The sequence below is a fragment of the Chlorocebus sabaeus genome, chromosome X (genome assembly GCF_047675955.1).
Source record: "Chlorocebus sabaeus isolate Y175 chromosome X, mChlSab1.0.hap1, whole genome shotgun sequence".
NCBI classification, from domain to species: Eukaryota; Metazoa; Chordata; class Mammalia; order Primates; family Cercopithecidae; genus Chlorocebus; species Chlorocebus sabaeus.
The window spans coordinates 83235889-83258634 of NC_132933.1; the positions used below are offsets into that span (position 1 = coordinate 83235889).

The following is a 22746-nucleotide window of genomic DNA, read 5'->3' on the forward strand; positions in this document are numbered from 1 at the left end:
CCTCCTTTGCTCTCTAATTCCTTCTTTTCTTTGACTCCACACCAGATAACATGCTCAGTTATCTGAGGAATGAAACCTCCCATTTGTTAATAAAAGGCAATGAGAAAACACAGATCTATACATAGGTTTGCAGCACAGTCATTTCCTAATATATCCTTCTCTATATTGAAGTATACCTGTGGACTACTTGGCATACATAACTTTTGCACTTTTATATTTCTTCCCATCCCCATTGAATATTCTTCTTAGTGAGATTATTAGGGGCTCCTGAGTGACGATTTCTCATGAATGCTTTAAAATTCACTTGCTTGAAGGCAGAGGGCCTGGATAAGACAGTCTCTTGAAATTCTTTTCAGCTCTACTATTGTGTGATTTCCCAGGGCAATGCTAAAAAAATTGCTGGTTGAAAATTTTGCTTGTCCTGCCCTTCCAATCCCTGTCCCACTTATGACAATGCCACAACCTTGCAACACCCCACTGGGGCATGATAGAGAAAGTGAGGTGGGATGTCTGACAGACAGAACACAATTAATCTTGTTTTGTTCACTTCACATAAGTTCAGGTCCCAACAAAAACATAATCCTCTCAATAAATAGAAAGCTGTGATAACAAAAAGTTACAGTAGCAAGAAGAAATAGTTTCCTTGAACATATTCGGCCTAGGGATTCATAATAAAGTATCACATTCTAATTCCTTCCTTCAAAAGCTTGAACACCAAAAAAAAAAAAAAACAAAAAATAACCACGAACCAGTTTGAGCACCTATGGTGTGTGTGACATTGTTCTAGGTATTGAGGACATAGTCATATAAGAAAGGGTTTAGTAGAGAAGGACTTCAGTTTACTAGAGAAGGCAGACAAGTTAAATAACATGCACAGATGTATTAGGCCATTTTTGCACTGCTATTACTATAAAGGAATACCTGAGACTGTGAGACTGGGTGATTTATTAAGAAAAAGAGGCTTAATTGGCTCACAGTTCTACTGGCTGCACAAGCATGGTACCTACATCTGTTTGGTTTCTGGGAAGGGCCTCAGGAAGCTTAAAATCATGCTGGAAGGTGGAGTGGGAGTAGGCACATCACATAGTGAGAAAGGGAGCAAGGAAGAAGGGAAGAGGTGTCACACACTTTTAAATAACCAGACCTCATGAGAACTCACTATCTCAATGACAACATCAAGCCATTCATGAGGGATCTGCCCCCATGACTCAAACACCTTCCACCAGGCCCCATCTCCAACATTGGGGATTATGTTTTAACATGAGATTTGGAGGGGAAAAACATCAGAACTATATCAGTAGAGTACAGTGTGTTACAGTTAAGTGCAGTGACAGGAGTAAGCATAGAATTTTATAGGAACTCCAAAGAGCATATATTTCAGACTTGGCAAAGAATAGTCAAGGAAAGTTTTTTGGAGTAGGTGACACTCAAGTTGAAAAAAAAAGTAGAAGTTAAACTAAACTGGGTTGGTAGTGGCCTCTGAGGTAGTAAGTATTGAAATGAGAGGAGAAATCAAAGAAACACTAAAGAGGTAGAATCTATAAGATTTGGTGTTAGCAAGATCAGGAGTTCGACTCCAGCCTAGCCAACATGGTGAAACCCCGTCTTTACTAAAAATACAAAAATTAGCTGGGCAAGGTGGCAGGCACCTGTAATCCCAGCTACTCAGGAGGCTGAGGCAGGAGAATCGCTTGTAACCAGAAGGCGGAGGTTGCAGTGAGCCGAGATCATGCCACTGTACTTCAGCCTGGGCAAAACAGTGAAACTCTGCGTCAAAAAAAAAAAAAAAAAGATATGGTGTTAGAATGTGAGTGGGAAGGAAGTGAGAAGGAGTAATCTAGAACAATTCCCACTTCTGGCTTAGATAAGTAAATGAATGGTAGTACTACTCACTGAGATGAACAGGAAAGGAGAGGCAGGTTTGGGGTAGGAAGGTGATAAATGCAGTTTAGGATAAATTGATTTCAAGTTGCCTACGCTATACTCAAAAGATTTCCAATAGAAATACTACTGGAGCCCAGTGGGTATGAGGCATAGAAAAGAGATCTGGACTGTATATACTGTAGATCTTGGCTTCAAAATCGTTCCTACATAGATGACAGTTAAAAGCCATGAATTTTAAAGAGGTCACGCTGGGAGAATATATAAACTAACAAGAGTAAAGAAGCCAAGGGTGTAGACCTAGGAAAGAGTGTCATGTGTCACTTAAGATCGGGGATACATTCTGAGAAATATATCATTTGGTTATTTTGTCATTGCGTGAACATCATAGAGTGTATTTACACAAACCTGGATGGTATAGCCTACTACACAGGTATAGCCCATTGCTCCTAGGCTACAAACCTGTATAACATGTTACTATACTGAACACTGTACATAATACTCATAAAGTCATAGATAATTGTAACATAATAGTAAGTATTTGTATATCTAAACATATGCAAACATAGAAAAGGTAATGCATTGTACTACGTTGCAACAGCTATGAGACATCATTAGACAATAAAAATTGTTCACCTCCATTATAATCTTATGGGACCACCCTCATTGTACATGTACTTCATCATTGACAGAAACATCGTTATGTGGCACATGACTGTAACAACATTTAAGAGATATGTAGGAAAGAACCTTCTAAAAGAACTTGAGAAGGAATAGTCAGAGAAGTAGGAAAAAAAAATAAGAAAGCCTATTGCCATGGAAACCAAAAGAGGAGAGGGTTCAAAAAATAAGGAGGCCGGGCATGGTAGCTCATGTCTGTAATCCCAGCACTCTGGGAGGCCAAGGTGGGCGGATCACTTGAGGTCAGGAGTTCGTGACCAGCCTGGCCAACATGGGGAAACTCCATCTCTACTAAAACAGAAAAATACAAAAATTATCCGGGCATGGTGGCACAAGCCTGTAATCTCAGCTACTTGGGGGGCTGATGGGGAAGGATCCGCTTAAGCCCAGGAGATGGAGGTTGCAGTGAGCCGAGATCATGCCACTGCACTCCTGCCTGGGAAACAGAATGAGACACTGTCTCAAAATAAAATAAAAATAAAGAACTACAACACATAGAATGGGAGAAAATATTTGCAAATTTTATCTCTACTAAGGGTTTAGTATGTAGAATACATTAAGAACTCTTGCAATTCAAAAATTAAAAAGCATATGATGCAATTTAGAAATGGACAAAGGATTTGGATAGACATTTCTTCAAAGAGGATATACAAATGGCCAATATGTATATGAAAAAATGCTCAATATCATTAGTCTTTAGGGAAATGCAAATCAAAACAATTAGATAACACCTTATGCTCAGTAAGATGGCTACAATAAAAAAGATCATAACAAGGGTTGGCAGGGACGTGGAGAAACTGGAACCCTTATACACTGCTAGTGACAATGTAATATGGTTCAACAATTGTGAAAAACAGCTTGGTGGTTCCTCAATACATTAAACATAGAATTAACATAGGACCCAGCAATTCCACCACTGGGTATATACCCCAAATGAATGGAAAACAGGTGTTTAAACAAAAACCTGTACACCTCCATGTTCATAGCAGCATTATTCATAATACTCCAAGGTGGAAACAACTCAAATGTTCATCAATAGACAAAATATATAAACAAAATGTGGTATATCCATACAATGGAATTTTATTCACCTGTAAAAGGGAATAAAGTACTGATACATGTTGCAGCATGGATGAATTTTGAAAATATTATGCTAAGTGAAGGAGGCCAGACACATAAAGCCACATATTACATGATTCCATTTATACGACATGTCCAGGATAGGTAAATCCATAGAGGCAGAAAGTAGATTAGTGGTTGACAGAGGATGGGGGAAAGAAGGAATTGGGGAATGACTGCTAATGGATGCAGGGTTTCTTTGTGGGGCAATGAAAATATTCTTGGATTAGACAATGGTCACAGTTGCACAACTCTATGAATATACTAAAAACCAGTGTTTGTACACTTTAAAAGGATGAATTTTAAGTTATGTAAATGATATCTCAATTACAAAATTCTAAAACAAAATTTAAACTTCATAATAAACATTCACTGAGGAACATTAATCATTGAAATAACTATCCCCAGTAAATTCATAATGTCAAGTGGCTTTCTCTGCTTATTATCAAAATTTTTAAATAATAAAATAAAAGACTTGACAGAGAAGTAAAATATGATTAGAATAAATGTGTCCCATTAACTTTTACAATATGAAGGTCACTGGTGAGCAAGCACAAACTCTTGGGAGGAGGCCACAGAAACTGAACCACAGGACAATTAGGTATCAATGAGTGGTTAAAATGTAAAGACAGCAAGTTTATTCCACTCTTTTTGGAAGTTTAACTATTTAGAGAAGTAGGAAAGGGTAGTTTTAGGAAGATTTGGGTCAAAAAAGGTCCCCCCCAAAGATGAGAGGTGAGCATGACTACATGCTAAGAAGGAAAAAAGAAGTTTGAGAGAGATCCAAGATACAGTATAGGAAGAAAATGACTAAGAGAAAGGACTATGAGATAGTAAGAGGGGAGAAGATCCAAAGCTCAGATGAAAGGACTGGTCTTGAACCAAAGGAACACATTTCCTCTATGGAGACAGGAGCACAAGAGTGGGGGCAAATGGAGTAAAATCCATAGGTGGTATTATAGTGAGCGAGGGGAATGTATTTGCAGGTGGTGTCACAGATAGTCTTGATTGTTTTCAGGGAAGTAGGAATTGGGCTTTAACAGTTGAAAGTGAAGTATGTCTTAGAGCAGGAGGTCTGAGGACCAAAGTGAGAGTACAGAATTGCTGCTGAGTTCAGAAGATCAAGCTAATTCAGTTCACAGAAAGATTGCTAGGTAACTAAATATCCAGCAGAGATTGGGGCCTGAATTTGTAGTGACTGTAATTGGTTATTCTCGCAGTCCTATTCAACAGTCTTTCATGTAGAACTGGTAAAGTCAAATGGTAGGGCTGACCCTAGACTGAGGTTTTGTTGAGGCAGGGGGACTGGGGACAGAGACTCAGGAGACTTGAGGTAAATTGCAAAAGGGTGATTGGAGCAATGGGCCAAAGAATATAGACTGTAAGACAAGAAGTCAAGCCAATCCCACAAGAGAATGTAGGTTGGTTGACCACACATCACATGGCTACTGCTCTTTGATTTTACTGGGGAAGTAGAAGGACTTGACCCCTTTGGCTTCTCTTGTGGGATACAAGCACCTAGATTTCCTATTACACCATCCAATAATGGAAAGGGACTACTCCAAAAAGAAACTGCAATGGTATTAGGAAAAGGAAATGACAGCTAGGTGCCAATAAATGACAATTTCATATTATAAGGTAGCATACTATCACAAGAACTGTCATAAAAGGATATATAGTTATAGGCCAAATAAGTAAGGTCCATGGACTCTAAGCCTTTACCTAAACTCACCCTCCACTCTACTCCACTCTACTATTTCCAAGTCTTTTGCTGATGCTGCTAACCACTGCCCAGAATGCTAATTCCCAATTTCAGCCTTCTCTAATGGGAGGAACTTATTTTATCTTTCTGTCTCCTACAATGCCAGGTATAGTGTCTGGCATATCATAAATGCAGATGTGGTTCAGATGAAATAGAAAAAATATTACTAAGGATTAAGCTATTAGGAAAGGCTTCACAGGAAAGTATAACATTTAAGCTTGTCCTTAGAGACAAAGGAGTATTCTACCACACACACACACACACACACACAAAAGATTTTAACAGGGGGAAAGACACAGTGGCAATGAAGGTAGGAATGTGCAGTAAGAAAACCAATCTATATATAACTGGGGGTTCTTGTTGGAAACAGTACATAATACTGGAAAGCCAACACTGATATAGGTCTTGAATTTGGCATCTGGACTATATTCATTAGGCCAGTGATTCTCAAGGAGTGGGGTGTGTGGCAGGAAAAACTGAAAAAAAAAAAAGCATCAGGAATTCTTCTTCTTTTTTTTTTTTTTTTTTTTTTTTTTTTTGAGATGGAGTCTCATTCTGTCACCCAGGCTGGAGTGCAGTGATGCAATCTTGGCTCACTGCAACCTCCACCTCTTGGGTTCAAGTCAATTCTCCTGCCTCAGCCTCCTGAGTAGCTGGGATTATAGGCACCCACCACCACGCCCAGCTAATTTTTGTATTTTTAGCAGAGACGGGGTTTCACCATGTTGGTCAGGCTGGTCTCGAACTCCTGATCTCAGGTGATCCACCCACCTCGGCCTTCCAAAATGCTGGGATTACAGGTGTGAGCCATTGTGCCGGGCCAGCATCAGGAATTCTATTTAGCTGCAATGATAAATTGTTAGTGTTTGAACAGAACTTAATAGATCACCAACTTCAATCTCCAACATTTTACAGATGAGTAAACTGAGAGCCAGAAAGGTGAAATGACCTACCTAAAGTGAACCAACTTAACTAGAGGAGAATAACTAAACACAGACCTGGGACCACTACTACTGTATCCCAATTTCCAATCTAGTTACCCCTCTACAACTTGTGGAAATAAATTATCAGAGGGCCAGGCTGAAAGAAAGCATTTGTAAATACAAAAAGGGAGTATAACATAAAAGCATGATTTGAAAAAATACAGTACCATTACCAACACCTGTGAATTTATGTCAACAGACAGGGCAACTATATGGAAAATATAAGGTAGTAATTAGAAAAAAAGTTTTACATAATTAACGAGACAAAGAGACAGATTTATCAATAAGTCCTCTAAGAAATAACCACAAGACTTTATATTTTTCACATATATTTCTGTTTGATCCTCAAAAAGACAGTGCGAAGGAGACAGGGAAGGTATTGTCTTTCCCATTCTACAAATAAGGACATTGAACTGTGCTAGTTGGTTAAGAGCCAGAACTTATCCCAGTACTCTTTCTACAATCTCCAGGATAACAAAGATCTCCAAAATAGACCAAAATGAGCATGAAGCACTCTGGTTTAGCAGGTGGGAGCCAGACTTTGTGAATGAATAGGTAAAGTCAGGGGCTGAGAAGAAAATGGGTTCACTGGAAATGTAAGAGTGTAGTTTATGAAACAGTAGTACTACTTGGTCTTATGCTTTGAACTGTGAATCACATTCCTCCTGGAAATTAAATGCTAGAATTCCAGCATTTAATATTCATATGCAAACACACAAAAACACAAGTCAGTCCCTCCATTTTCTCCCCCTCCCCTTCCTTCACTCCCTCACACAGACAAACACAGACATGTACATAACCACAACCTGGGCTTTTCCCTAAACCTTTATTATTTGGAACACCAGCATATTTTGTGCCATACAAGACAAACAGAGAGAGCCCTGACCTTAAGGGCTTTCCCACGTTTACACCTTTAAATGAGTTATTGTTAAAAATACAAACAAGAAGGTTAGGGAACTTTGATATGCGATGGGGGTGTATGGGGTTTGTGACTTGAAAAGAAACTTGGGTATGGAGCCTCTCGTGACCTGGCACGTGAGTTAGAATCTAAAAGCCAAGAAGTTGAGGTACCTTCAGTATTCAGGGAGAAATGAATTCCAAAAGCATTTTGAAGGTAAGGACTTGCTGTGTTGAGGAAATCAAGAGGTATATACCAGATCAAAGTGGAATATTAATACTTGTTATGTGGAAGGCTTTTAAAGATCTGAAGGAGGGAAAGGAACTGAGGAAGGAAGCTCTAGAATCTAATAAACCTTCTGTGAGGGTGCTTGACCTTAAGCAGGGCTCTAAAAGGAAAGAAGCCCTAGTGATAGACTCCATTAATAATCACCAGATCCTTAAGGTAGCATGATAATCCTCACAATCAATGTGTACAACTATATTTTAGAGTCCAATATTAGGGGGAATGTTTCAATACCTTAAGATTCACTTTGGTATTTAACTAAAAGAGTACAGTTAGCATTGTAGGTATAAGAGCTATAAAGGAATGTAACACTCAGTATCTTCAAAAACCTTCACATCTAGTTAAGGAAACAAGAGCACCTACAACATAGCACAGTGCGGAATGAGGAATTTAGGGTGCTGGGATGGATAGATGGGCAAGGAAGAATGCACCCAAGAGTTAAGGTTTAAGTTGAGCTTTGAAGGACCTGGAGGGGTCCAAGAGACAGGTTGGAGGAAAGAACATTCTTCTTTGGGGGAACAGGTAAACGAAGGCCAGAATGCAAGAGGCCTGTCAGTCTGGATAAAACAAGATTCAGACAGAGAATAAAAAGAAGAGTGGCAGAGTAGTTCAAAACCAATTGCAAAGGGGCTTAGAAGGCCAGTTTAAGAAGTTTGAACTTTATTCTACAGGCAGTAGGGAGATAACAAGGTTTCTGATGAGGAAGTGACATGACAAAATAGCTCTGGAAGAAAAATAATCTAGCTGAGGTGTATAGATGGACTAGAGAACAAAGCAACTCTCAGCTACACAACCACTGTATGAGTGAGGTAATAAGGAGCTGGGAAAGAGTCACACATTTTCTTTGTTGGGAGGCACCTTGAAGATCATCTAAGCCAAATACAGCCAGAGTGATAGCAGTGGGACTAGAAAGAAAGGGAGTGATGCAAGAGACATCATGAACATTGTAAATCAACATCACAAAGTAGGAATCAACTTAACAATTGATTGCTAAATATAGGTAGCAAGGACAAGGGAGAAGTAAAAATATAATGCCTTTCAAGTTTTATGCGTAAGTGATTGAGAGCATGAAACCAGGGTTTACTTTTGTAAAATTTGGCGTGTGTGGTGGGAAGGGGAGGAATGAAGATAAGTTCAGTTTAGCTTACTAAACTTGAGATGTCAGCTGGGAATCCAAACAGAAACAAGCTGCACCAAAGGATTTGTCCAATATCATTAAGGACGAAGTAAGTTTGTACTCCTTCATTGGTTCTGTTAGCTGAACCTGTCTTGAGGATACAATCCCCCTACTAGCATTATCTTATACCAAACAGGGACTCAATGGAGTGGGGGTTGAGTCGAAAGAACTCCTGAAATCTACTCTTCGCCCTTCTTTCCCTCAGTCTGACTAGTTGTGGCAGGTATTAAGGTCCATCCTTACAGAAGAAACCCTCAGAGTTTCCTCAACTTAAGCATTTAGACTACATAGCAAAAGTGCTTTTGCAGCATGCAATTTTTCTAGGCACAGAGCCTTGTGGATTGATCCAAAACTCTTACTCATGTTCAAGCTTTCATTGTCCTTGTAGGCCACTGGTGTGGCAGGATGAAGTAACAATAACAATCCACAAACCACAGAATAAAATTGAGAAGTAATTTCTTTTTGAAAATCAATTTCATTGTGGCTGTTTGGTTTCAATCCCTGCTATATGCCGTCACGCCAATAAAAACTACTCTTCATCTCTGAAGTGCAGGTCCACTGACAGGTGGATATACATGGAGAAAATTACTCAACAGCCTATTATTTTAAAGTGGTTTCAGCAGCTAGCAGCAAGCGAAGTCCCCGGGAAGCCACAAGAGACAGGAAACCACCCTCTTTCTTGGCTATTCCAAGCACACAGTACTATCATCTGGCTGAGGAAATGGCAACTGAAATCTAATCCCTCTCCCCCCAGAGTTTATGAATTGATTTTCCAAATGGTATTTCACAGTGGTGTTCATTAAGCATTCACTACCACCCAAGCTCATGGTCTAGTAACCTTCCAAAGTAGCTTCAGTAACACAGGTGATACAGACCTAACAATCTGTAACAGGGAAGCTGAAGTTAGGCATGGGGAACCAAATTTCATCTTCTTTATGCTTTTATTTCTTCCTTTAGAGCAGTAAGTTCTCAAATGGAGATGAGCATCAGCATCACCTGAAAACCCTTTTTATAAACTATATATGCCCATGGTCTCACTCTACAGACTCTAATGATGTATGTCTGGGTGTGCCCAGGGACGTGCGTATCTTGAAAAAGTTCTCCAGGTAAGACTACTACGCATCCCTGGTTAAGAACCACTACCACGGATGATCTGTATGATATATTTTAACCCGACAATTCTGAAAAAAAATTCTAAGTAGGATCTGGGAATAGCTAGTTAGCTATTTCTATCAGAGAGAATAAGAATAAGAGACAGAGAGAGAGAGAGGCAGGGAGGCAGAAAGGGAGGGATGCAGAGAGGAAAAAAGGGAAAGAGAGGAAGAGAGAGATGATTCTGGGCCAAGCTTCTTGATTACTGCCCACTCTAGTGCAAGTACCTACTGGGCCCCACATGCACCCTAGGTTCTGACCATACTAAGCCATTCACAATTCCATAAATCACAGAGGCTCACTTTGCAGTGCTTGGCAAAATCACCCATAGAGCTTTATTAAATTATATATGACTAGACTTCCATCCTTGAAGCTTCCGATTCAATGGATTCTACGTTGGGACCCTGAACACATCTGTTAGAGGGAGAAATATCTGAAGTAAATGGAACAGCCTTGAAGATTCTCTTCCTCTAAAGATAGGTATCATTCAGAAACAACCAACACCCCTTACACATTTATTCACCATCTTCTATGTGCCAGACACTTAAAAAAATAACTACTTTATATAGATATAATTCACATACTGTAGAATTCATCCATTTTAAGTGTACAATTCAGTAATTTCTAGTAACTTTACAAATTGTGTAACTTCATTATATCTCTTGCATCATTTTCTTTACTTCTAGTTCCACTGCTATAACCCTGGCTGTGGTAAACCAGTTTTAGAGTATTTTCATCCCCAAGAAGTGCCCTTATGCTCATATTTAGTTAATCCTAATTCCTACCCCCTGCCCCAGGCATCCACTAATCTAATTTTTGTCTCTATATATTTGCCTATTCTGGACATTTCATATAAATGGAATCATACAATGTGGTTTTCTTGTGACTAAATTCCTTCACTTAGCATAATATATTTGAGGCTCAGCCATGTTGTAGCATTATTCATAATTCATTCCTTTTAATGGCTGAAAAATATTGCATTGTATAGAATATTATATCACATTATACCACATCAGACATTTGAGCTGTTTTACTTTTTGACTATTATTAATAATGCTGCTATGAACATTCAATGTAGAGGCTTTTGTGTGAACATGTTTTCAATTATCTTAGGTATATGCCTAGGAGTGGAATTGCTGGGTCATATTGTAACTCTATGTTAACTTATGGAGGAACTGACAAACTGTTTTACAAAACAGCTGAATCATTTTACATTTCCACTAGCAATGTATGAGAGTTCCCATTTCTCCGCATCTCCACTTCTTATTGTCTTTTTCACTATAGCCAGTCTAGTGGGTGTGAAATGGTATCTCACTGTGGTTTTAATTTAAATTTCTGTAATGCAAAACGATGTTGAACATGTTTTCATGTATTTATTTAGCCATTTGTGCATCTTCATTTGCGGTAAAATATCTGTTCATATCTTTTGCCCATTTTTTTGTTTGGTTTTTCTTATTATTACATTCCAAGAGTCCTTTGTAAATTCCTTTGAATATAAGTTATTTACCAGATATGTGTTTTCCAAAGATTTTCTCCTAGTCTGTTGCATTTCTTTTCATGTTTCAAGGTTTTCTTTTGGAAAAAAAAAAAAAGTTTCTTTCCAAAACGGTTCATTTCTTTTTTAGACTATGTGTTTGGTGTCATATCTAATAAATCTTTGCTCTCCAAGATATTAAAGATTTTCTATGTTTTCTTCTAAACATTTTATTGTTTTGGTACTTACATTTAAGCCTATGATCCATTTTGAGTTCATTTTTGGGGTATGGTCTCTAGTGAGTATCTAAGTTCATCTTTTTTGCACGTGGATATCCAATTTTCCCAACACCATTTATTGAACAGGGTATCTTTTCCCCCCAACTAATCATCTTGGTACTTTTGTCAAAAATCAATTGATTATAAACGTAAGAGTTTATTTTTTATTTTTTTTTTATTTGCATGCCTATATTTTCTTTTTTTTTTTTCTTTTTTTTTATTATACTTTAAGTTCTAGGGTACATGTGCATAACGTGCAGGTTTGTTACATATGTATACTTGTGCCATCTTGCTGTGCTGCACCCATCAACTCGTCATTTACATCAGGTATAACTCCCAATGCAATCCCTCCCCCCTCCCCCCTCCCCATGATAGGCCCCGGTGTGTGATGTTCCCCTTCCCGAGTCTCTCAATCCTATTCCATTGATCTATATGCCTGTCCTTATGCCAGAACCACACTGTCTTGATAATAGTAGCTTCATACAAACTAGGTTTTCTTATTCCTGGATGTACCATGTTCTCTTTCATCTCCAGGCCTTTGCACTTGCTGTTCCTACTGCCTAAAACAGTCTTATCCTAGATAATTCTTACTTACTTTTTAGGTTTAAGCTCAGAAGATGCTTTGTCAAGAACATGTTCCTTGATTTCAAAAGTCATGGTCAGGTACTCCTCCTTAGTGCTTTAGATTATCCTATGATTAACCCTACCATTGCTTTATGAAATTGTATTATATGTGCCTGTTTACTTGTCTGTATGCTCCACAATGGCAGGAATCCCCTCTAATCTGTTCAATAGCTGTTTCTCCATTGTTTTGTACAGTGCATGATACATAGGAGATGATCAATAAACATTTGTTGAAGAAATGATAAGCTGATTCTGCTTCTAGTAATGGAAGCAAAAGTAATTTGGGCTAAATTTCCTGCTTAAAAAAACACAAGAAAATTGGGGCAAGATATAAATGATACACGTTTCAAGATATCTGAGATCTAATAAAGTAATGCAATATTATAAAGCTGAAATGCAGGATAAAAAGAAAACTGAGAGAGGCTGTTTTTCTCCTAAGGTCATTGGCTGATATAGTAGAGTCAGCTGAGAGAGAGAGAGAGAGAGAGAGAGAGAGAGAGAGAGAGAGAGAGAGAGAGAGAGAGAGAGGAGCTTCTGACAGACTCATGAAGCTACAAGAACAAAAGTTGGAATTGAGGACCCTTCAAAGAGGGAGAACTCCCAAGGGAAAAAAAAAGCCCAAGCCTTGGATTTCAACTTAGAAGGCATAAATACTAAAAGGAAGGGTAAGTCAACCTTCACTTGGATTGAAGAGTAGCTTTAAATTATCTCAGTCTCATATTGAATTAAGGAGATGTGAGATTGCTAGTGTCTCTAACCATGTGCCAGAAGTGAGTATAAATCCTTTCTAGATAAAGATAAAAATAACTGAGGCCTCAAACCATCTCTACTATAATTTTTCATATATAATATCTGCCATTCAATCAAAACTAGGCAAAGTGATAGAAAATTAAGACAAACAATAGACAATAGAAACACACCCTCAAGGATTGAAATAATGAGTAATCAAATGAAAATTTTCACATAATTATGTTCAGTATGTTAAAAGATAGTTGATTGTGAATTTTGGCAGAGAACCAAACACTATTTTATAAAAAGAACCAAATAAAAACTCTAAAAATTAAAAAAAAAAGACAAATTATATTAAGAACTCAATGAGCGAGTTTAAAGAGAGTTTAGACAAAGCTAAAGACAGAATTAATAAATTGGAAGTTAAGTCACAGGAAAATACCCAGAATGTAAGATTATAAAAATATGCATCCATGTGTTCTAGGATGTCTGTGATTTCATGTTTTACATGTAAATCTTTGTTCCATCTGGAATTCATTTTAGTATAAGAGGTGAGATAAGGATCCAGTTTTACTTGTCTTTTTTTTAAACCCCCAAAATGGCAAGTCAGTAAATCCCAATACCACTTATTGAATTAATCTACCTTTCATGGGAGCCCTTTAAATAGAAACTTCTCCATTGCACATTTTAAATGGTTCAGTTGATACAAGTTCTATATATGGTTTATAAAATTCCTATTTAAAATGTAGTTCTGGAAACAGCTATATGATTGCAAACAGTTATCTAACCCCTCTGGGTCTGTTTCTCCACATGTAAAAATAGAGACGGTAGTATCTACCTTGCATTGTTCTTGTGAAGATTTTTTAAAAATAAAGTATGTAGAGGCAACTGTCTCAAAAAGAAAAAAAAAAAGAAAATACCCAGAATGAAGTATAGAGAGAAAAAAAAGGATAGAATATAGAGAAAAGTATGTAACAGACATAAAGGATGCTGAGAAAATGTCTAAAACAGGTTTGCTATGATCTAAATGTTTGTGTTCCCCCCAAAATTTATATGTTGAAATATCATCACCAATGTGATGGTATTTGATGAGGCTTTTAGGGGGCAATTAAATAATGAGGGCAGAGTCCTTGTAAATGAGATTAGTTTCCTTTTAAAATAGGTCCAAGGAAGTGCATTTATCCCTTCCACCACGTGAGGATACAGCAAGAGTGTGTCATTCTATGGATCAGGAAGAAGGCACTCACCAAACACCAAATCTGCTGGGCATGTTCATGAATTGGAAAACTGAATACCATAAAATGATGAGTTCCCCCTAAATTGATTTTTAGATTCAATGCAATCCCAATAAAAATCCCAGCACGTTTCTTTTTTTTTTCTTTTTTGTGCAACATGACAAGCTGATTCTAAATGCAAAGGGCCAAGAATATCCAAGATACTTTTAAATAAGAGGAGCAAGGTAAAAGGACTTGTTTTACCAGATAATAATAAAGTCCAGTGATTAAGATTGTGGTAGTGATGCAATGACAAAGAGACCAACAGAATAGAACAAACAGTTCAGAAACAATCTTGCACATATACAGGCACCTGATTTATGACAAAGGTGATGCTGTAGAGGACTAGGGGAAAGATGGTCCTTATAATTAATGGTACTGGATCAGCTGGATATCTATATTTTAAAAAATGAAGCTCAGTTTCTGTATCTTAGCATACACAAAAATTGATTTCAAGTGGAGTATAGACCTAAATGTAAATGTCAAAAACATAAAGCCTCTAGAAGATAATATGGGAGAATATCTACAATTTCAAGGTAAGAAAATATTTCTTAAATGGGACATAGAAAACGCTACCCATAAAGGAAAATACTGAAAAATTAAACACATTAAAATTAAAAACTTCTGTTCATCAAAGGATACCATAAAGAAAGGTAAATCACAGATTTGGGAATGGCTTACAACATAAAAAATACAAAAATAGTTCATATTCAGAGTATATAAAGAATCCCTACAAATCTATAAGAAAAGGACACACAAATTAGTAGAAAAATGGGCAAAAAACTTGTATAGGCACTTCAGAGAAGATATGCAAATGCATAATAAACATGAAAAGGAGCACAACCTCATCAGTCTTCTGAGAAATGCCAATTAAAATCACCGGATATTACTACAAAGCCACCCACCAGAATGGCTACGTTAAAAAAGACTGGCAATACAAAGTGTTAGTAAGAATATGAAACAACTGAAATTCTCATGCATTGCTGGTAAGAATGTAAATTGATACAATAACTTAAAAAAACTGTCATTATCAATAATGTCAAAAATATGCATCCCCTATGACCCAGCAACTCCAATCCTGGTATATAAGCAATAGAAATTCAAGCATATGTAACCAAAAGACATGTACAATAATATCCACAACATCAGCATCCGTAATAGCCCCAGACTGGAAACAATCCACAAATTCATTAAAAATAGGGTAAATAAACTGTGGTATATTCAAGCAATGAAATAATATACAAAAATACAAACAAATGGCTGGGCATGGTGGTTCACACCTGTAATCTCAGCACTTTGGTACACTGAGGTGGGAGTATAGCTTGAGACCAGGAGTTTAAGACCAGCCTGGGCAACATACAGAGATCCTGTCTCTATAAAAAAATTAAAAATGAGCCAGGCATGGTGGCATGTGCCCGTGGTCCCAGCTACTCAGAAAGCTGAGGTTGGAAGACCGCTTGCACCTGGGAGGTCATGGCTGCAGTGAGCCATGATCATGCCATTGCACTCCAACCTGGGTGACAGAGCAAGACCCTGTCTCACACACACAAAAAATACAAATAAAAAACTACAGCCACATGCAGCAACCTGAACGGATGTCACAAAAACAGTATTGAGCAAAAAACTCCAGATCCAAAAGAATACACACTGTTTTATTTCATTTATATAAAGTTCAAAATGAACAAAACTAATGAACTAATCCAACTAGCACTATGTCAGGCACTGTGGAGAAAGATAAAAAAACTAATCTATGGTGTTAGAACTTGAGAGAGTGAGGAGGATATACTGATAACAACAGGATATAAGTAGGAGTTGTGGAATATAATAATGTTCTATTTCTTGACCTGGGTGCTGGTGACATGAGTATATTCACTTTGTAATGATTCATAAAATTGTACAAATATGATTTATATACTTTTCTGTGTATGAGTTATACTTCAATAGAAAAGATTTTTAATAAAAGAAAGAAATGAAATGAAAAGCTAAGTCCTGAGTATTTACAGAGGAGTCAGATAAAATGGTCCTCTACAGGCAAGGTAGTTTCTCTTGGTAATGTTCTTGGGAATTAAATGGCTTCAGAGGTTCTCTACTACAAAGAGATCTTCTCTATAAGGTAGTTACAGATAAATTACAGATTATTTTTTCACAAGATCTAAGACAGAAAGAAAGATATGAGACCTAAAAGCAAATAAAACAAAACATCAAACAATATATTACAGGAAGCTTTTTGTACCATCTTAGAGAGAAGATGTGAAACTGGGAGACTGACCACATGGTTAAGGCCCTTCTCCATTTCACTTTCTAATTATTCTAGAAATCAGTGAAACATTGCCAGTGGAACTATTTACTCACCTAAGCATAGCTGACAGGTCACAGGCTTAGCAAGACCTGAGGAAAACAGGCCTGTTACAGAAAGAGAAAATGTCTTTGTTTTACATAAACACGTCCATAGTCCCAAAATAATATTCAACTCAACAAGTATTTGAGTACAGTAATTGTAACTAGCACTGTGTCAGGCAGTATGGAGAAAGACAAAAATGAAGGCAGATTTCTAAGGAGCTCTAATGTAAAGACATAAAATGTATTTAAAAACAACAACAGCAATAACAACTAAAGAATGATTCTAAGCAGGATATGGTGGCTGGGTTGCAGCAGAGTTAGTGAGAGAGAAAATGGGATGGGAATAATGAAGCAAGTTGATCAAAAGTTCTGTATTTAAACCCACAGTAAATGTATTTTATCTAGATCCTACCTCCATTAAAAAAAAAAAAAATCCTTGGATTCATTCATTGTGCTCACCTTAAATCACCTCAAATGATTCCTAGTTATGTTCTTGATCAAAAAGCCTTAACACAGGTAATGTCAACTCTGGATACACTAATGGTCTATCTAGTTATGTCAAGCAACATTTTGTAGAACTTTAAGGTTGACATCTATGACATCACCTCAAATAATTAGGAACATACTCCAAATAGCCCTACAGTTTTAAGTAAATCCGTATTGATCTACTCATAATTTTGACTATTACTTGAGACAATGAGTTGAATAAGATACTACCTTTATTTGCCTCCTCTTGAAAATAATTTTTCAAACATTAAAAAGTATCTAATACTTAACATTGTGTCTGGCAAAGCAGGCTTTCTATTTATTGAACTGGATTGTTAAGTTACATGAATATATTAACCATATTCATCTCGCTCATGGTTTGGTAGACTTTGATCATATTCCTCCTTCAGCCTCTTTCTATCCAGACTGAGAAAAAAACTAGAAAATCCCTTCATCCTTTTGATCAATTTAATGGGGTTTCTGAGGACTTTTATCAGCTGTTAGGCTTTTCTTGAGGAGCAGTCACCAGAATTTCCTGTCTGATTGTAGAAGCAAATCTGCTTTTGATCTTGTACATGGAAAAAATAAGTGTTTTGTAAGTGTTTTGTTGTTTTTGACACCCTTCCTGATGATACCCACTACATTCTTGGCCTTTGAGGACCACAATCACAACTGGAGCAACATCTCCACAGAATGATCAACACTGATTTTTAGTTTGTTACGCTGACAATCATATTACTGTATATTGTCCTAATTCAGACACAAATGAGATATCCCTTGCTCTTGAGATAATCTCCACCAACTATCCAGACAAATCTCAGCTACTTGGCTGCTCCAGCTGAAGGAGATGATTGATTACAGAAGGTCTGATGTGACTCTCTCACTTTATCATCAGCAAGTGTGTCCCCACCGGGGAGACTTTTCTAACATTTCACATGGAGAACTGTGCTAATCTCTCTGCTCTGTATCCTACCTGCCCTAACTTCCTTGTGTGCCCTGCTTAAAAAGTTTTTAAATTGAGAGATCATATGCACACATCTACAGTGATTTCCAGGTCCCTTTCTTGAGTCATAACTGAGAGCCCAGAGCCCATCATCTCATAAGTATGAATAGGTTTACTTTTGCCTACCTGCATGAAGTGTCTCTGACTGTTCTGCCCACTTGGTCTCATGAAAGCTTCCTGCAGTTTACTGTCATCAGCTTGCCTTCACTCCTTGCAGATAAACTAGTAAGAAACCTGAATGTACTGCCCGTTGAAGGGTGTATATTTTTATCTTTCTTCCTCTCCATCCAAGATTTGCTGTAACAGCAGTTGTTTGTGTTGAAAAACTAAAATATAAAAATATGACCTACGTGGCCAAATCCCACAAGGCTGTTTACTTCCTTATTTACCGAATCAGAATCTGTCAGCACAATGTAGAATTCTGAGTGTCAGCAGATACTGAAAATTAAATGTCCCTGTAAAGCCAGCAGAGGGTGCACCAGGGCACTAGAAATTTTACCCAAGCTTGTAGCAGTATTAATTTAATACCCAATCAACTTTTTAAAAAACTTATTTTTGTATACTAAAACTAATATACAAGATAAGATACACAAGTTGAATAACTTAAAATAAACTTAAGTTGAATTTGGGCTAAAATTCCTTCAAAGTATACTCCAAATCTGAAAGTGAAGTTCAGGAAGAATAAGGAATACATGGTTAAACTTACTGTGGTCAAAATACAGGTAGAGTAGAACAAAATGATGCAGATCTGAGTGCTCTACTTTGCAAAAGTTCTAATATGGAGCTCCATCTTGCTCCCTCGCAAAAGGTCCCAGGAGGTAGCTGAGGGAATGGGCACTGAACTAGGAGTTAAGAGAGCAACTATCATCCCAGTTTTGACTCTAGTTATGTGACCTTGGGCAAGTCACTTTCCCATTAGGGCCTATGTTTCCCAAGGGAATCAAACAAAATAGACTCATATAAGCCCTTCATAACTCTAGGAAACTGATTCCAATTGATGTCAACAAATGTAAAGAGCTAGTATCCTTGCTTCTATTGCTCAAAAATATTAAAACAGAAAGAATAAAGGACAGAAGGTAGGAAGCTGTGTTTAAACCTAGAGAGAACTATTTTAGTGCCACACAAAGGGCAGGTAACTAAATGCCATTACACACCTGTAAGAGTTTCATGCCATCACAGAAGCCCTAGAGTACAGCTGTTCTGCTAATCCCCAGTCTATAAAAGCGGCTCTGTCCATCCTGAATGCCAAAAAGTCTTGGCCAACATTTGACTAAAGAAGTTTAATTTTTTCATCTTTTCACAGAATATCAATGTTCAGCTGCTAAATATTTCTACTGGGCATTGGGGTGTGGGGGGAGTGGCAGTAGATAAATAAAAGGAGTCAGAATCCTAGTTAATTATCGTTTAGCTACAATGTTTAAAGTTTCAAGTATGAGAAGCATGTCTGCTGATTCTCTTCTTTGATAAGCTGTTATATAAATTGGAGTGTGCTAGTAAGACATTTTAAGGCTCAAGGCAACTTTACAACGGACAACCTTTTTTTTTTTTTTTTTTTTTTTAAAGTATCAGTCCTAACATTACACTATGATCATGAATGTGATGTCTCTATCAAGTGTTCCACTTTAGATGGGAGGTCAAAGTGGCACAAATAATGTTTACAGAGTTGTGACAATGACTCTGGATGTGGAAGTAAATATAGAAGGCTTGGGTCCCTCACTTCAAGGAACTTATTTGTACAACTTGCTCTCTTCCCTAAGAGGTACAATTTTACTACTATTCTTTAGCCACCTCAAAAGGATCCTTGGATGCTTCTCCTAAGTTTCACATATGGCAACGAAGACAATATTTACATTAAGTGAACTAAATTTACTTGAATAAAGAGCTAGAAAGAGTGGAAAACAAACGCCAAAGCTAATAGTTTGCTAATAAGGGCACAAACACCATAAAGACTGCAAAAACAAACAAAACAAAACTGCTCTTGGGGGACTAGTCCTGAGTAATTATTCCATTGGCAGATTCCTGTTCTCAAGCTAGCAGTAGTAGCAAAAGCGCTTCCCACCCACCATTCCCACAGCACACCTACCCCGCTTAAGAATCAGAACCGGCATGCAAAGGGTGAGTTTTATTTCCATAGATTTTTAAAATTGCTGTTCAGAAGTTGTCTAGCAAGACGGCATATTTCTACCAGAATTCCTCAGGGGCGCTGATCCTCACTAGAACGCCGAGGACAATCAGTCTCAAATTGCAGGTAAGTGTGAACAAGCCCACGTTCTGGTCAGCGCACAAGGACCCGCGCTGAAAATGCGGTTAAAAGTTGTTTCAACAGGCGGGCGTGGAGCAGTTATTACAGCTGTTTACAGCTCCAACTCCAAAGGGGAGCCTGCTGGTTCTGGCATCAGCTCTAGACACGAAAAAACAAGCACCGCGGGCAGAGAACCTCATCACGAGCAGAAGGGCCAAGCCGTTAGTCGGCCGGGGGGCAGCGCAGGCACCTCCTCGACGGGAGCTTCGCCAACTTTTCTCCAGGCAGCCCGCAGCCAGGGGCCGCGGGCGCGCGCTAGACTTTCCAAGTCAAGGGGTCCCCAGGGAGTCCAAATTGGGCCAGGGACCGAAGACAACCTGCCCTGGGCAACCTCTCCCCTGCTCGCCTGGTCCCTCCCTGGTCCTGCCCTCTAAATTGGCTCGAGGTGGCAGAGTGCCCCCAGGCCCCTGTGGCGGAGGGCCCTCGCCCTACCCGCGAGGGGAGGGGGCCGCCGCCGCCCCTACTAGGTGACTCACCTGGTGCCCGTCCTGGGAGTCAGAGGGGAGTGCCGCTTCTCCCGGTTCCAACGGCTGCTGCTGAGGTGACGGCTGCCCAAGGTGACTGGTGATGGGGCTGTCAGGGTCGAGGCCACCGAGGCTGCTTAGGGTGCCAGAGGTGCCAGGGGTGCCCGAGCCGCCAAGGCGGGACTCGGCTCCCCGTTCCCGCCGCAACTCCGAGCGCAACTCTAGGTAGCAGCACAACGTCAGCAGGTGGAGGGCCAGCGAGAGGCCAAAGAAACCCAGGAAGAGCAGGCAACTGTTCCCTTCGCCCGCCCGGGCAGGGGCCCCGCGACACCCGCAGCCCTGGCTCCCTCGCTCCCGTGGCGCTGCCGCAGGCAGGAGTTCCCTGCGCTCCACCTCCGGGTAGCCCATGGCCTCCGGAGACACCCACTCTCTTGAGGCCCGGGAGCCGCCGCGTCTGCCTCAGCCGTTCACGACCTCTGACAGGCGGCTACTGTCCTGCCATCGGCTGGGGGCTGCAGGGACCCGTTCCTGCGCGACGGTGGCTGGGCGGGACGGAGCAGGGAGCAGCCGCATGTGCAGCTCCACTCCGAGGGGTGGGAAAGGGAGGAGGAGGGGCGGGAGAGAGGGGAGGCTCGGCCCGCCGAGGGAATGAAGGAGGAGGTCCCGGCCGACCCCGCCCCATCCCTCAAGCGGCTGCCGGGACGCCCAACCACCGGGCCGCCAAGCCTCGGCGCCCCGCCCCGTGCCGTTCCAACCGGGCCTCCAGCCGCGGGGCGGGGCCTGGGGGCGTGAGGGTTCGCCTCTGTCTGGCCGCCCCACCCAGCTCTTCCCGCTTGCCCCGTCCCAGTTGGTGACTGGCGCTGTCGTTCATCCCTGGGCTCCGCCCCAGTTTAACCCTATATCGCCAGTACGGGGAGGAAAAGAGGGGGAGGCTACGAATTTGGGAACCTTGGAAAGAAAGTAGAGCAAAGAAAAGGAGGCAGAAACTAGCATTAATAGAAATGTTTGCAATTAACTGCAGTTGTTAATAACATCATCCAGTACTTATCTGTTGCTTCCAATCTTCAAAGCGTTTAACAGACGTTAAACTAATTAAAACAGCTCCGGGTTTGGAATGAAACCATGCCTGCTGTGTTTGCAATTCAATGGCTCGCCCGAAGAAAAGGAGACCCAGGAGCCTGGGAACTATGGGAATGGGTGGGACTCAAGCAGCCTCACTCCTGGAGTGACTCTGAAAGCTCAATCTAAGTAACAGAGAAGCCGACCCATGCCAAGCGGAACTGAAATGATGTTGTCCCATGAAGGGTAAAACAGTCTCCTAGGATTTCTTGATATATTAATTAATTCAACAAATATCTATTGATACAATGCAGAAAATGCTGTATGAGAGCATCCACAGCCAGAATAGATTTCTTCCACTGCAGCAGTTTTGATTGGAGAACATATGCCTTCAGTGAGTAGATAGGGAAACCGAGGGCCAGAATGAAGTGGATTTTTACAAGGGTGGTCCACAGAATGGTCAGACACTACTGGCATCTTTATTTACAGGCAACTGTTCTGGCCTCTCCACCCCGCCCATCCTTCTCCTGGAGTACTCCCTGGGGGAAGTTCAACAAGTCAGCCAAATGTTCCAGATGTACACTGCTGCAACTGCAGCATCTTCAACAGCTGCACCAATCAAAAACGGGTTCAGAGAAAGAAAAAAAAAAGTGGCAAATGGCAGAACAATAGACCCTGAAATGAAGGATGGAAAGGATTAGTTAAATCAAGAGTCACAATTGACAAGAGTTACTAGTCTGAGATTATAGAAAGTGAAATGACCACAGCAGGGGAA

The 22746-nt window shown here is 39.7% G+C and overlaps 1 protein-coding gene across 5 annotated transcripts in view; it reads right to left on the reverse strand.

Moving 5' to 3' along the window:
* Positions 1-21546, reverse strand: part of EDA (ectodysplasin A) — a 418184-nt gene extending 396638 nt beyond the window's left edge. For 3 of the 5 annotated variants that reach the window (XM_007991967.3, XM_007991968.3, XM_007991964.3), the window contains exon 1: positions 20925-21545. In XM_007991967.3, the coding sequence (XP_007990158.1) occupies positions 20925-21320 (396 nt within the window). In that variant the 5' untranslated portion in view covers positions 21321-21545. Of the gene's footprint in view, positions 1-20924 lie in introns of all 5 variants that reach the window. The other 2 variants (XM_007991966.3, XM_007991965.3) reach the window with 2 other exon arrangements.
* Between the last annotated feature and the right edge of the window lie 1200 nt (positions 21547-22746).